General features: G+C 36.2%; 1 protein-coding gene across 2 annotated transcripts in view; it reads right to left on the bottom strand.

The window, feature by feature from the left end:
• LOC149800598 (uncharacterized) overlaps window positions 1-17,608 on the bottom strand; it is a 31,805-nt gene that overhangs the window by 7,619 nt on the left and 6,578 nt on the right. Inside the window, exons 3-5 of one of the 2 annotated variants that reach the window (XM_089954583.1) lie at window positions 10,836-10,928; window positions 7,209-7,424; window positions 1,586-1,711 (exon numbers count right to left, since the gene is read on the bottom strand). In XM_089954583.1, the coding sequence (XP_089810709.1) occupies window positions 1,586-1,711; window positions 7,209-7,424; window positions 10,836-10,928 (435 nt within the window). The remainder of the gene's footprint in view (window positions 1-1,585; window positions 1,712-7,208; window positions 7,425-10,835; window positions 10,929-17,608) is intronic. The other variant, XM_089954584.1, reaches the window with a different exon arrangement.

Here is a 17,608-nt window from a genome sequence, read left to right as displayed (position 1 = left end):
GTGTAAAATAAGAAACAAACTGTCTTATTAACAGTAAACAAACAGATGGATGCAGTTGATACTCCTTGTCTGTCCGTATGTCATATACATCACTTCTTTTTTCATGACCAAACACAACAGCTTTAATGAACTGAGCCACAACTTCCCTAGTCTAATCTGACACAATGCTTTTTTCTCTGAGCATCTGCTACTTGGTCAAACTGAAAGGTAAATGACACTTTACTGTTATTTTCTGTGAGATTTTCTTCCTGAAGATTTTCTTCCTGAAGCAGGGCCCAAGTCCATCAGAAATCATAAGAAATTTTACTTTTGCCCATTGTAAAATCTTCAAAACCTGAAACTGAGCCATTAAAAAAACAGTTAGACAAAGCTCTGAGGTTCCATCACAGGAACTGTAAAAATACCCAGAAGCAGCAATTCTCATGGCCCAGAAAGTGTCTGCCATAGAAAGTTCTTCCTGATGGATTTCTGACTTGCAGATGCACTTGCTGTGAATCAGGTGCTTGTACAGGAGCTCCACTAGACCTACTACCTTCTCCACCTGATGGTATGTATAATGTCTGAGACTAGCTGATTCTCATTTCTGCAATCTCTGCAAGATTCTGTCCTTCAGCATAACTCATTTGCTACCAAAATTGAAGTGTTTCCACTTCTGAAGAGGTCCAACACCATTATTTATGTCCATTGCTATCTTGTGGCATTTAAAGCAAATCACTTTTAATTTAATCATATACCTCTTAACTTCTTTACAACCTGTTCCCTTCATCTAAAAATAGATAAATCTTAATCTCCTGAATGCATCCTAGTTTCTCACCCATCCCAAAATTAAATTAAATGAATCTGATTTGTCTTTGAAAGTAGAGAGATAAAATTTACCTATCCAGCAACACGACTGAATGTAGAAACAGCTGTAAAGCTATGAAAATTTGCAACAATAAATAATAATAAAGAATTAATATTCAATGCTCCTACACTGAATATCTTGCATGTATTAAGCAGCAGATTTTAAAACATTACCATTTTAAGGCTGTGCTTTTAGCATACACATTACAGCTGATAGTCCTGGTAGAGGGACTCTCCCTCTTCAGGAAATACACTGATTCTAAATAGCTTCAGCTCACATTCCTCCCAAACTGTATGCATCATACCATGTGAAACTTGTAGTCATATGGAATATAAAGGCAGGAATCTCAATGTTTCTAGAAAGCAAATCTTTATTGCTGCTTGCATCACATGGAACTTGTAGTAAGACGGAATATAAAGACAGAAATCTCATTGGAACTGGACGGCAAATATTTCTTTCTGCTAAAAACTAATGAGAGGAAACATACTGAGATACTTAACAAAATCCTCTCATTATATGGTTAGCAAAACAATTTTTATATGTCGACATAAAATTGTAAAAAGGAAGGATAGAAGGGCAATTTTTAAAAAAAAACAGGAAGTCTAACAAAAAAGAACAAAATAGGAAAAACCAGGCCTTTTGGAAGGATTGTGTTTGGGAAGTGGTACATGTAGGAAATGATTTCCTAATGAACAAATGACTACTGAAGAAGGCCAACAAGGCCTGAATGTGGTTTCTTACCTGAGAACTGATGTGTGGGTCTCCTATGATGGTCGTCCTCACTGGGTCCCCTGTAGTGAGACCCTTGGGGTGGGTGTGGTGCACTGGGAGTTGGTCTCGCTCCCTCTGAATGTACAGATCTGTCATCTAAAAGTATTAATACACAAATATGATATCTTAATTTTAGCAAACACAAAAAAGGAATGGTGAATAATTATTACTCACATAAATATACCCCAGCAGCTTGCCCCTACCCATGACAGAGATGTATATATAGCAAACAAAGCATAACTCTACTGAAAATAGTGTAAGTACAATGATTTGTTAATTTGCATCTCTTCTGATGATGACCATAATGTGTACAGCAATCCATAGGAAACTGCAACAGTGTTTTGCATTCAAAGCATTCTGCCATGCACTGCAACAGTAGTTGTACTGTATTCAATATTCTGTCATGCACTGCAACAGTAGTTGTATTTACGATACTCTGCTATGTGTTCCATCAGTAATTGTATTAACAATACTTTGCCATGCACTGCAACAGTAATTCTATTCACAATACTCTGCCATGCACTGCAACATTAATTCTATTCACAATACTCTGCCATGCACTGCAACAGTACTTGTATTCACAATACTCTGCCATGCACTGCAACAGTAGTTGTATTTACAATACTCTGCCATGCACTGCAACAGTAGTTGTATTTACAATACTCTGCCATGCACTGCAACAGTAGTTGTATTCACAATACTCTGCCATGCACTGCAACAGTAGTTGTACTGTATTCAAAATATTATGTCATGTACTGCAACAGTAGTTGTATTTAAAATACTCTGCTATGTGCTCCAACAGTAACTGTATTAACAATAATCTGCCATGCACTGCAACAGTAGTTGTACTGTATTCACAATACTCTGCCATGCACTGCAACAGTAATTCTATTCACAATACTCTGCCATGCACTGCAACAGTAATTCTATTCACAATACTCTGCCATGCACTGCAACAGTAGTCGTATTCACAATACTCTGCCATGCACTGCAACAGTAGTTGTACTGTATTCAAAATACTCTGTCATGCACTGCAACAGTAGTTGCACTGTATTCAAAATACTCTGCCATGCACTGCAACAGCAGCTGTACTGTATTCACAATACTCTGCCATGCACTGCAACAGTAGTCGTACTGTATTCAAAATATTCTGTCATGCAACAGTAATTGTATTCACAATACTCTGCCATGTACTGCAACAGTAGTTGTATTCACAATACTCTGCCATGCACTGCAACAGTAATTGTATTCACAATACTCTGCCATGCACTGCAACAGTAGTCGTATTCACAATACTCTGCCACGCACTGCAACAGTAGTTGTATTCACAATACTCTGCCATGCACTGCAACAGTAGTTGTATTCACAATACTCTGCCATGCACTGCAACAGTAATTGTATTCACAATACTCTGCCATGCACTGCAACAGTAGTTGTATTCACAATACTCTGCCATGCACTGCAACAGTAGTTGTATTCACAATACTCTGCCATGCACTGCAACAGTAGTTGTACTGTATTCAGAATACTCTGCCATGCACTGCAACAGTAGTGTACTGTATTCACAATACTCTGCCATGCACTGCAACATTAGTTCACAATACCCTCTCATGCACTGCAACAGCAGCTGTACTATATTTACAATACTCTGCCATACACTGCAACAGTAGTGTACTGTATTCACAATACTCTGCCATGCACTGCAACAGTAGTTATACTGTATTCAGAATACTCTGCAATGCATTGCAACAGTAATTGTATTCACAATACTCTGCCATACACTGCAATAGTAGTTGTACTGTATTCACAATACTGTGCCATGCACTGCAACAGTAGTTGTACTGTATTCACAATACTCTGCCATGCACTGCAACAGTAGTTGTATTCACAATACTCTGCTATGCACTGCAACAGTAACTGTATTCACAATACTCTGCCATGCACTGCAACAGTAGTTGTACTGTATTCAGAATACTCTGCCATGCACTGCAACAGTAGTGTACTGTATTCACAATACTCTGCCATGCACTGCAACATTAGTTCACAATACCCTCAAATGCACTGCAACAGCAGCTGTACTATATTTACAATACTCTGCCATACACTGCAACAGTAGTGTACTGTATTCACAATACTCTGCCATGCACTGCAACAGTAGTTATACTGTATTCAGAATACTCTGCAATGCATTGCAACAGTAATTGTATTCACAATACTCTGCCATACACTGCAATAGTAGTTGTACTGTATTCACAATACTGTGCCATGCACTGCAACAGTAGTTGTACTGTATTCACAATACTCTGCCATGCACTGCAACAGTAGTTGTATTCACAATACTCTGCTATGCACTGCAACAGTAACTGTATTCACAATACTCTGCCATGCACTGCAACAGTAGTTGTACTGTATTCACAATACAGTCTCATGCACAGTAACAATAGCTGTACTGTATTCAGAATACTATGCCATGCACTGCAACAGTAGTGTACTGTATTCACAATACTCTCCCATACACATTAATAGTAATTGTACTGTATTCACAATACTCTGCCATGCACAGTAGCAATGGTTTTATTGACATTACTGTCATGCATTGCAACATTAGTTGAATACACAATACTGCCATGCATTACAAAAGTAGTTGTATATACAATGCTTCCATATGTTGCAAAAGTAATTGTATGCACAATATTGTCATACACTGCAACAGTAGTTATATTTACAATACTCTGCCATCATTGCAACAGTAGTTGTATTCACAATATTCTCTCATGCATGATACCAGTATTTTGTATTCACAATACTTTCTCATGCACAGTAACAGTATTTGTATTCACAATACTCTCTCATGCATGATAACAGTATTTGTATTCACAATACTCTCTCATGTATGATAACAGTATTTTGTATTCACAATACTCTCTCATGCACAATAACAGTATTTGTATTCACAATACTCTCTCATGCATGATAACAGTATTTTGTATTCAGAATACTCTGCCATGCACAATAACAGTATTTGTATTCACAATACTCTCACGTAGAATAACAGTATTTATATTCACATTACTCTCTCATGTACAATAAAAGTATTTTGTATTCACAATACTCTCTCATGCACAATAACAGTATTTGTATTCACAATACTCTGCCATGCACTGCAATAGTAATTCTATTCACAATACTTTCTCATGCACAATAACAGTATTTGTGTTCACAATATTCTGCCATGCACTGCAGTAGTAATTGTATTCACAATACTGCCATGCATTGTAACAGCACTTGTTTTGGCAATATAAGCCACACAATGCACCCAGCTGCAAGTCAAAAAGGGCAACAAACCTTACAAAAGACATCAAAGCACAAAGATTTGTCAAAAGGTGCATTTTTTTGGTGATGATCATAAGAAGCACATAGTTTCACAGCAAGAAAATTGTCGGACTGGATATGCTGCATTAAGTTTAGTGATACAATGTAAAATATCCACCCTGATATTTTCATGTCATTTGAGTCGATGTCTTATGTCCCAAATAAATGGCATCGTGTAGTATGTTCCCTGGTCGAATGACAGGGGAAATAGCAGCCACATTTTCAGGAATAACACCCATGGAGCCCATATTGACACTTTCTGACAGATTAAAGTCTAACAACATAAATATCACATGGACATCATACATGGTAGAAATACCTTACTATCAAACAAACAGGGCAATAACTCAAACAACAATTACGGAAGCAGTGAGATTTGTTAGCATGAACATCTTCAGGTAATGACAACAGCATTAAAAAAGTTTAATGGCCACAGCATATACAAAAGAAATCTGCAAATTCATTTGGAACACTGTTCTTTCAGAATTGTGATAGAACATTTAGGATTATTTGGGATTTAATTCACAATACTGTAAGTCCCTTTTCCATTTTCACTTTGTATTCTAGGGAAATAAATTACTGATTGAATTTTACAAAACTTCATGGTTTTACTTCTTTTTGATACTTAGTTTAAGATCATAAGTCGTAGCCCATCTATAACCTAAATATCCAGACATTAAAAATAATTGCTTTTCTGTCTGAATAATTCATATACCAATGAAAATTATCAATTTTTCCAAACATATTCTCTGGAAAAGTAACATCTTCATTGTTAATTTTGAGGATCAATGTGCCTGGCAAATTTGCTGCTACATGAAAGTTTTCCAATAAAGTAGACTGTATTACATATCCCATTTTGCCAATAATTAACACTTCTATGATACTGCTTCAGTGTATTTTTTTACAAACAAATTACGTTTCTGGAGTTTGTTTTTTGTTTATACAACTATGTCAATCTGTTCATCATAAACATGTACTATTGCTGGTTATAAGTGAAAATTGGCCCTAAATGACATAATTGCTTTCTGTAATTAATTAAATTAATTAATTCTATAATTAATTTAACTAATTTCTGTAAACTCTGAGCACATTCACAAACTTTGGAAGATATTATATTGCTTAACTCATAAAGTACTCAATCAAAACAAACCACACATGAATAATCTTTATAAACTTATCTATGAATGTGAACCAGATGATAATAATGTATGCAAACTGACAATTTGAACTAAATCTAATATTGGCATTGTTTCATAATGTAAAGATTGTCTATGACTATAAAAAGTATCACCAAAATAATATGCATCTATTCATGCTATCATGCCTCTGAAAATTTGAAACATATCCATATTTTCTTTGAAAAATGCCTAAAGTGATCTTAACACAACAACTACAGATATGGCTGGCTATGAATGTCGTACATATGTCAAATTTAATGCCGGCTACTGACAACACCTTGAATTGATCTGCACGCTGACACGAGTAATCAACATGGTTTCACAGTTTGTCAGTTGTTCTGCTCTAACACCTGTTTTTTAGTACGGGTAGTTTCTTTGGTTTAAAAAATGCATTTGGTGTTTGGAAATTTTTGCACCATTGAAAATCATATATATGAAAAAATTGAAAATATAGTGTCCAAAATATTAGAGGGTAAGGGTGTTTAGGTTAATTATGATACCTGCCCTAGATTAGATTAGATTAAATTGGACTGGGTGGGTGGGTGGGTCGATCATGGATGGACTTACAGACAGATATATAAAAAGATCAAATAGATAGACAGATAGATATATAGACAGACAGACAGACAGACAGAAAGATAGATACATATAGATAGATAGACAGACAGATGGATGGTTGGATGGATAGACAGATAGATAGTGAGACAGATAGATAGATAGATAGATAGATAGATAGATAGATAGATAGATAGATAGATAGATGGATGGATGGATGGATGGATGGATGGATGGGTTGGTGGGTGGGTGGGTGGGTGAGTGGACAGATGCATGGATGCATGGACAGACAGACAGATGGTTGGTTGGATAGATAGATAGATAGATAGATAGGTAGATGGATGGATGGGTGGGTGGACAGACTGATGGATGGATGCATGGACAGACAGATAGATAGGTAGGTAGATAGATCAAACAGATATATAGATCAAAGTAAAATAAATAATTCAGTACAGTGTAGATAAATAAACAAATAACAAGCATAGTACCCTGAATACCACTGATAAACTCTCTGATCAAATTTATGAAGTTTTCCCTCTCTGTAGGACCCCCACTGATAAATGCAGTTAGGGCTTCAATCGTCTTGCTCCCAACCAGTTCCTGGACCCTTCTAACCAGCTCCTCTCTTTCTGAGTCAGACAGAGCCCTGATCACTGTTACCAGAGATTGGTAGTCATCTGACCTCAAGTAACCAAACACTGAGCCTGTAAGAAAAAGGCATAATGAGCTGCATATGACCATTGTAGTGGCTCTAAACAGGCTGCTTAATATATAACCTTTAAGTGTGAACTCAAAAAGGCAGCCCATGGTACATATGTGACATGGGTTGGTAAAAATAAGCAACTCATGTTACATGTATAACAAATCATGGTAATTTTGTTGGCAACCAATTTTGCATGTGTGATGCAAATATCCATAAAAATAGGCAACTCATATTACAAGTGACACATGCTGCCATACAAAAGACAACACAAGGCACATGTGACATGTTTTTATACAAAAGGCACAAAATGTTAGTAATTAAATATGCAAACAATGTAAAATCTGACACACATCACTAATGAAATGGGCAACCCATGTTATATGTGTGACACATGTTGACAATAAAATAGGCAACACAATGTTACACGTGTGACATGGGTTGGTAATAAAAAAAGCAACCATTGTTACATGACACATGCTGCTAATTCATTAGGTAACCCATTTTGCATGTGTGATACAAGCAGCTATACAAATAGGCAACTCATGTTGAGTTACACATGTTGCTATACAACAGACAACACAAGGTGTATGTTACACATGTTGCTATAGAATAGCAACAAATGTTACATGTGACACATGTCACTAGTAAAATATGAAACCAATGCTATATTTGACACATGTCACTAATTATATAGGCAACCATGTTACATGCGTCAAAGAGCAAGAACCAAATAGGAGAACTCTATGTGATAAGTGTATATACCTAAATAGCTCAAAAGTATGTTTCATAATAGTGTCCACTGGACTGAATAGTTAGCTCTCCTTTAATAAGTTCCCTTGGAGTGTCTACAAACAAAAAATCTCTCATGATAACAAAAGGTTGCCAGTCTTGTAGAATTATCTCATATGACCAGGTTGCCAGTCTTGTAGAATTATATCATGGTATGACCAGTATACCAGCCTTGAAGAATTATTTAATCTAAGACCAGGTTACCAGCCTATTAGAATTATCTCAAAATAAGATGCATTGCCAGTCTTGTAGACAGCCTTGTAGAATTATCTCATAATAAGACTAGGTTGCCAGCCTTGAAGACTTATCTCATGAACAGGTTGCTAGTCTTGTAGAATTATATCATGGTATGACCAGTATACCAGCCCTGAAGAATTATTTTATCTAAGACCAGGTTACCAGTCTTGTACAATTACCTCATAATAAGATCAGGTTACCAGCCTTGTAGAATTATCTCATATTAGGATCAGGTTGCCAGCCTTGTAGAATTATCTCATAATAATATTAGGTTGCCAGCCTTGTAGAATTATCTCATAATAAGATTAGGTTGCCAGCCTTGTAGAATTATCTCATATTAGGATCAGGTTGCCAGCCTTGTAGAATTATCTCATAATAATATTAAGTTGCCAGCCTTGTAGAATTATCTCATAATAATATTAGGTTGCCAGCCTTGTAGAATTATCTCATAATAAGATTAGGTTGACAGCCTTGTAGAATTATCTCATATTAGGATCAGGTTGCCAGCCTTGTAGAATTATCTCATAATAATATTAAGTTGCCAGCCTTGTAGAATTATCTCATAATAATATTAGGTTGCCAGCCTTGTAGAATTATCTCATAATAAGATTAGGTTGACAGCCTTGTAGAATTATCTCATAATAATATTAGGCTGACAGCCTTGTAGAATTATGTCATAATAATATTAGGTTGACAGCCTTGTAGAATTATCTCATAATAAGATTAGGTTGCCAGCCTTGTAGAATGATCTTATAATAGGATCAGGCTGACAGCCTTGTAGAATTATTTCATAACAGGATTAGGTTGACAGCCTTGTAGAATTATCTCATAATAAGATTAGGTTGACAGCCTTGTAGAATGATCTTATAATAGGATTAAGCTGACAGCCTTGTAGAATTATTTCATAACAGGATTAGGTTGCCAGCCTTGTCGAATTATATCATGATAAAATCAGGTGGCCAGCCCTGAAGAATTATCTCATAATAGGATTAGGTTGCCAGCCTTGTAGAATTATGTCATAATAAGATTAGATTGACAGCCTTGTAGAATTATCTCATAATAATATTAGGTTGACAGCCTTGTAGAATTATCTCATAATAGGATTTGGTTGCCAGCCTTGTAGAATTATATCATGATAAAATCAGGTGGCCAGCCCTGATGAATTATGTAAAAGTACAGGAAGGTTTTGTTAGTGGAAAATGATGTTGAAAGTAAAGAAAATACCAACATTTTGTGAGAACAAGGATGGTCGTATCATGGAAATATTAGGGAATAAATAATAAAATTCTATTTGCAGCATTTATACAGATCAGGAGACTTAAAATTCAATGACTTTTGAATGACTATTTAGTTATGAGTTTTCAGTTTTCAAAGAAGACTCTCAAGTGTTATACTTCCAATTACTACCTTTTTTACACATGAAACAAAAACAATAAACATATAAATAAATGCTATGAAATATGAGTGGCAATTTATAATAAAATCTTCATAACTGGACTCAAATATTAAATGCTGCTCTTTAGCTACTGTACTTTCTCTTCTAGCTGCAACTCTACTGCTTTCACTTGCTCTTTATTTTCATTTCCCTTTCATCTGAGTCAAATGGAGTGAGAAATTAGTGTGATTGTCTTCAGCTTCATCTGCTAGTGTGTCAGCTTCATGGGAAAAGCTGCAAACATCCATAATATTTAAGCCTTCAACACACTGCTTTGCATGAAACCTAGTATCAAAACTGCACTCACAATGTCACTGAATTTGCACAACCTGCCGGCAAAGCTGAAAATGACTGTTATAATGCAAGTGACAGGAATGACGAAGAATTAAATGATGTCTGAGCTGACCCAATCAAATCTAAATGGCCAGAAAAACACTACTTGTGTCGAGGAAACATACATACATACATACATACATACATACATACATACATACATACATACATACATACATACATACATACATACATACATACATACATACATACATACATACATACATACATACATACATACATACATACATACATACATACATACATACATACATACATACATACATACATACATACATACATACATACATACATACATACATACATACATACATACATACATACATACATACATACATACATACATACATACATACATACATACATACATACATACATACATACATACATACATACATACATACATACATACATACATACATACATACATACATACATACATACATACATACATACATACATACATACATACATACATACATACATACATACATACATACATACATACATACATACATACATACATACATACATACATACATACATACATAAATAAATAGTGATTCAGTGATAAATATGCATAATGATTATATATACCAGCTATCCCACCAAAAAGGGCCCCTGGAGGACCTGCAACAAGACCCCCAACAGCAACCCCACTTGCTGCCCATGCCATATGCCAAAAGATCCCTGCAACAAAAGAAATGTAAAACTACACTGCACAAAGATATGTCATTTTATCATGCAATGTATAAAGCACAGTTCTCATAAAATCTCCTATCTGATGCAGAAAATCATGCCACATAATGTACAAGTATATGAAACATTTTTCTCATATTTCACTTTATTAGCGATTTTAGACCAAGCTTTTAAATTAGTGGCAATAGAAAGCAGACCACATGTATCAAGTATGGTAGTGATAGCAGACCACATGTATGAAAAAGCAGCAGTACAGGCTGACATGATTATGCAGTAACATCAGATGACACCTAAGGCTCATCTGCACCCTATTCCTCCATTTGACAAACCATTTAGCAGAATAATGGTAGACAGTGTCTCTCCCATATACAAGACCAAGTCAGGCAACCAATACTTGCTGACCATAATGTGTGTGCATCCACAAGATTTCCAGGGGCAATTCCTTCAAGGAATATTAAAACAAACAAAAAATAGTAAAAGCTTTAATAATTTTTTTTTAAAATAAACGTTTTGGCCTTCCCAAGTCTGTCCAATCTGAACAAGGGTCAAATTTCATGTCCTGAATTTTCCAGCAAGTTATGCATAAATTTGGCATCCAACAATCTAAGTCTTCTGCATATCAACTTGAAAGTCAAGAGGCCTTGGAAAATTTTCAACATATGATTCAGTTACATTGCTTTGATATAGAAGAAGACTGCGATGAGTGTCTTCATTTACTGTTGTTTACTGTCTGGGCATCAATTCATGTTTTAGTCCTACTAAACTAGATTTTGGACATATCCATTTACCATTGATGTTGATTGATTGAAGATTGATTGTTATTTTTACAGCGCACCAGCACTGTTAGGCTATTTAGCGCCATACAAAAGGTTATATGTATAATCATTTAAAAATGATAAAAGGTTTTATATCAACCAGCGATATCAAAATCAAACAGTTGAAAGTAAAATGATATGTTGGTTAAGGGTAACATATAAAGCTTCCCGATCAACAGGGAATGTAAATTGTATATGTTAATAGAGACACTCAGATGAAAAGTTATTCAAAATAAGAGACGGTATATATATTACATAAAAATGCTCAAGTTGATGGCATAAAAGTTATAGCTTCGAGTAAATGTTTACTTCTTTCAGGAATTCTATAATACAAGTTACATCCTCTGTATCAAAAAGTTCCTTCATGTCATGCACACTGTAGTACTGATTGCACGTAGGTTGCAAGTCAAACCACTCTATCATAAAGTGCTTAACAGTGAATGGTTCATTGCAAGAAATGCACTCTGATGGGTCCTCACCTTTTAGTATGTGGGAGTGGGTTATATACATATGACCAATTCAGATTCTTGCAAAACGACTGCATCCTCCCTACGGATGGTTCTGAAGAAAGGAGTCCATTCTCCTAGGGTTGGCTTGATGGCGTGAAGTTTATTATTCATTGCGTCATTCCATGATGCCTGCCACTTCTGACATAAAGACTCTTTGATACTAGGTTTAAAATCAGTATAAGGAATTTTAAAATCAGATGGTTCTTGGGATAGGGCCATTTTAGCAGCACAATCTGCTTTTCCATTCCCCTTAATAAAATTATGGCTAGGTTACCAACAGTATACTAAATTGTGGGAGTGACTCAGTTCAGAATTTCTGACAAGACTATTAGTTAATAATGGGTTCTCCAGTTTTCTATTGTGTAGTGACTGAAGTACTGATAGTGAGTCAGAGAAGATGATGCTGTTTAAAATAAGTTTGTTTTCAATATATTGCAGAGCAAGGTCTATTGCTCTGATTTTGGCTAAAAAAATCTGATGTACCATTTGGTAAGCGAACTTGTGTTGTGTGTTTTCCACTAATAAAGGCTGTGGCAGCCTTTTCCTCATCCTTTGATCTGTCTGTATAAATCCTTGTATAGTTTTTAAATTCTGTGAGGAGTTCATGATAAGAGTTTTTGAGGATGGAAGGGTTTGTCTCTGATTTTTTTCCATCGTGAAGCGTAAAAAGTGCTTTTGGCTGTTTAAGTAGAAATGGAGGTGTTTCAGAGAGAAACATTTTTGAATTTTAGAAAGATCAATTTTGTTACTGTCAAGGCTGGATGATATTCTAATACCAAAGGAAGGAATGGCATTTGGTTTATTTTCATATAAGGTTTTATATTTAGGTTGAAAAAGATTCGAAAAAGCAGGGTTCAGAGGGTTTGATTTTAATTTGAGAGCATACTTTGTGGAAAGCATTTCTCTATGATGTGATAATGGTGGTTCATTTGCTTAAGTGAGAAGGCTTTCACATGGAGGATGTCTTAAATGCTCCCAGAGCGAATCTTATTCCTTGATGATGAATTGGGTCAGGCATCTTCAAATATGACTTCCTAGCTGAATATAAACAACACAATCATAGTCCAGTTTGAAGCAAATAAATGTTCTATATAAATTGTGGATGACTTTTCTATCAGCACCCAAGTCAGTGTGCGCTACTACTTTGAGTAGATCATGAGATTTAAAGCTAGCTTTCAAGTCAGTTTTCTGTCGAAGATAATACCTAAAAACTTTGTTTCCTGAACAAATGGAATAGGTGTTCCATCCAGTGTGAGTTTAGGTTCATCAAGAAGTCTTCGTAACTGACAGAAATGCATACATACCATTTTGGATTTCGAGAATTTGAAACCATTAGTACTGGCCCAATTTTGAATCTTGTTGATATTTTGTTGTAGTTGTCTTTCAATTGTATGCATGTGCTTTGATTGATAACATATTAGAAAATCATCAACGTATAACGAGCAATCCACACCAGGAGCCAAACACTTGGTGATGCTATTGATTTTGATGTTGAAAAGCATCACAGATAGAATACTGCCCTGGGGCACACCCATCTCTTGCTCGTGCATATCAGAGAGGTGGAACCCACTCATACCAGTAATCCATAAATCATTGAAGATTTCCAGAAGAGCTGTTAATGATGGTTCTGGAAGGTGTTTCAAAAACTGGTAATGTATTTTGTCAGGCCAAGCAGATGTATAATGGGCCTTATTCAAAGATTTAATCAGCTCAAACAGTGAAAACAGTTGACTATAACTTTCTGAGTTATTCGATATGAATTTCAACCGTGTCTTTTCCTTTTGAGTTTTTACTCTTTGGAAGGCTTCTGAATAATTAGACGAGGAATTTTTAGAAAAACTATTGGTAAGTATATTAACTATGTCATGTTTGGAATTAAAATTTTTACTGTTTAGTTTCAGATGTCAGAAAGAATTTTGTTTCCCCTTTCCATTTATTTTGTGGATCGTGTCCCAAACTTTCTTTATAGAGGAATGACAATTTAAAGTTGAAATGTATTTTTTCCATGATGCTCTTTTACTTTCTTTAATCGTGTTGCAGGCTCTGGCCCAAACAATATGGTACTTAGTTAAATTTTCTGGCGTTGAACGATTACTAAATTTTTTCAGTGTTTCTTGGCATTGTCTAATGGCCTCTTTACATTCTTTGGTGAACCATGGCTTTTGGGTTCTTTTACAGTTCAGTGAGGACTTGTGAATGGATTCTTCTGCAATCTCCATTAAAACATAAGTAAAATACTGAAAAGGGTTATTGTAGTTTAAAATGGTATCCCTGTTAAGCCTAGCTGTGCAAAGTGTTTAAAATTTGGCCCAGTCGGCCTTCTTTAAATTCCATTGTGGAACTGCTTCATCAATTGTAACGTTGGTGTTCTTAAGAGAGATTGGAAAGTGGTACTGCTGTGAAGGTCATCAGCGACCTTCCAATTATAATCCAAAAGTAGTGTAGGAGAGCAAATTGTCAAGTTGACACACATGTATGTATGTGTTCATGTGTGTAAAAATGTTGGTGATTTGATGTTATATAGACACAAGTTGTGTCTATACATGAAATCTTCTACCGTGTTGCCCCTGTCGCCAATGTAGTTTGATCCCCATAAAATGTTATGGGCATTAAAATCCTCAAGTAGAGTACATGGAGTGGGCAGTTGTTGAACAAGTTTGTCTAATTCATTTGGTACTAGGTTGGTGTTTGGTGGTATACAAACAGAGCAAAAGGAAATCACACGATACAGTGTGACGTTTACAGCAATGGCTTGTAAATTTGTGTTTAAGGGAATGATGCTTTGAGGAGTCCTATTGTTTACAACAACGGAAACTCCTTCTGAGGCCCTGTCACCAGTTTTGGAGTAGGTGTTAAAAAAGGAGTAGTTTTTAAGTGTGATGTTGTCTGTGCCTTTTAAAAAAGTTTCCTGCAGGCATAGTACTGCAGGATCATGTTTGTTTAAAAGCAGAAGAATGTCACTGTAGTTGGTTTTAAGTCCTCGGCAATTCCAATGTATGATGCTGTTCTTCATTATGGATTTTTTTAAATAGGAGCGGATATAAGTAGGTTAGATCTTTTGTGGATTAATATTTGGCTTTATTTCTCTGGCGGAAGAACAGGATTAAATTTTTTGGATGTAGGTCTGGGTCCACCCTGAGGACATGGAGCAGTTTCTTTTGCATCCATATCCTCAAAGTCTAAAAAAACTGTTGTGCAGCTTTATAGGGTCATCAGACCCCTTTTGCTGTCTATTTGTTTGCAACTTTTTTTACCGTTTGGTGATTTTGTTGGTGTAGTGTTGTTAAATGTTGTTTGAGTTGACAGTGAGTTTTTTTGGAGGTTTGTAATGCGGAATGTTTCAGCTGGAAGGGGATTCAGGTGGGTTTGTTTGGGTTTGGGTGTCTTTCATTGCTTTTGGTTGTTTTTCACTACAGTTGAGAAGGTCGGGCCAGAAAGGGAAGTTCTAGCTTGTACAAGCTTCCTGGCCTCTGGATAGGGGATGATGGAGGTGTACTTAACCCTCTGTATTTCCTTCTCCTGTTTCCAGGTGTCACAATCCTTTGAATTAGCATGGTTCTAATTTCCACAACTGACACAATGCAGAGTGGCTCTGCACATGGATTCCCGATGAGAAGGGTCTCTGCATCAGCCACATACTTGGCTTTTCGAGCATCGGTCTTCATGATGGCCGTATTTTTGACATTTGAAGCATCGAGGGGATCTGGCATATATATCTCAACCTTTACCTGTAAAAATTCAACCATGACTACTTTAGGTACTCTAGGTTTGTTGAAGGTGAGTATAATGGTGTTGGTGTCCAGCAGACCCTTCGATGATTTCATTGCCGCTGACTCCAGCCAAGTCACGGCAATGAATGATGTGTTAAGTGTTGTGTGTGCGAAACAAGTTACTGGAATGTCATGAAAGGTCTTAATTTTTTGGATGCTTTAAATTCGCACTCCACAAGCAGATCACCTGATTTCAGTTTTTTAACACTTTTGGGTCTGCCAACTAAACCAAGTATAGTCTTTTCAACTATAAATGGCGATAGTGTGGAAAGCGATTAAGCTCCATCTTTGGACTGGATGACCATGAAGCTAGAAAAAGATTCCATGCCACATGGCTCATTGTCAGATTCTGAAACAGTTTTGTTCTCTTGTGTTGACTGTTTTTTTGATTTTTGATTTTTTTATTTTTTTTATTTTGTCACCTGTGCTCACCCACCTGCCATGGAGTCCAACATGGGGACACTTTCCAAGTGCCAGGGATACACAGGTAGTATACTCAGTAGGTAAGATTACCTCCTGATTGACCCGTTGAGCCACTGCCTTCTAGTAAGTCTTCTGAGAGTAGGAGAAAGGAAACGGGTAGAAAGTAGGGGTAACGGTGGTATCAAGAGAGATACATGGAGAAAAAAGAGAGAGCGAGCAAGTAAATTAAGACCTCCTAGGGCTTGGTGTGACCAGCCAATTAGTCGAGACCAGGCCCATCCCAACCACCCATCTTGAAGAAGTAGTGGCAAAAGTAGTGTATTGCATCGGAAAGCCTCTGCTCAACTACCAGGATCCTTTCCTCCCCGACACAGGATGCAACCCACGGCAAACAGGTTGCCTCTACTTAGTCGCCTCTTATGACACATAGTGAGGACACATTGGACCAATTCTACAACCCTGGACCCACTGGGAGAGCCACTGAAGTTATTAAAAGAGAAACTTCTTTCAACTGAAGATTCAGAGATTAATCTTCTTGATTATGTCTCTGATTTCAAATATAAGTTGTGAAAGGCTTGTGAAATTTTTCCATATGGTATCAATTTACAAAACAATTTGTCACAAGCTCATTTTCTGCAGAGAGCTTGCCTGAATGATCAATGTTAATTTTTATTGCTCTTTAATATCATTAAGTGCATTTTGGATACATTTCTAAGTAAGGATTATAAACAAAGTTTTACAAAGTACTGTGTAAACACACAAGTTGAACTCAACTGCAAACAACATGGACCATCAGATCACATAATACGCTGGCACATAAGGGTCTATGTTGTTTATTAACATAGGAAGGCATGTGTTAAAACAACCTATGCATCGTCTTTACACTGGATTCTTATCCTCTCATCCGCTGGAATACAATTAAAAATTTTGATATTTGGTTTCATAAAATCTGAAGCATTGACAGTGTTACACCAGTTTAAATGTATTTCAAATCTGATGACTTCCTTACAGATTTCTAAAACACGACAAGATACATTATTGTCATGATTGGAGACTAACTAAGCATCACATCTCCCTTCTCATCTCCTTTTCTAACACTCCTAATAATGGTCATCAGCAAAATGTTTTTCAACCAATATTTAATATTTTGCTTT

The sequence above is a fragment of the Sinohyriopsis cumingii genome, chromosome 4 (assembly GCF_028554795.1).
Source record: "Sinohyriopsis cumingii isolate HCF-2022 chromosome 4, ASM2855479v2, whole genome shotgun sequence".
NCBI lineage: Eukaryota > Metazoa > Mollusca > Bivalvia > Unionida > Unionidae > Sinohyriopsis > Sinohyriopsis cumingii.
Note: the sequence above shows the minus strand (reverse complement) of the source record. Positions and strands in the feature narration are given on the sequence as shown.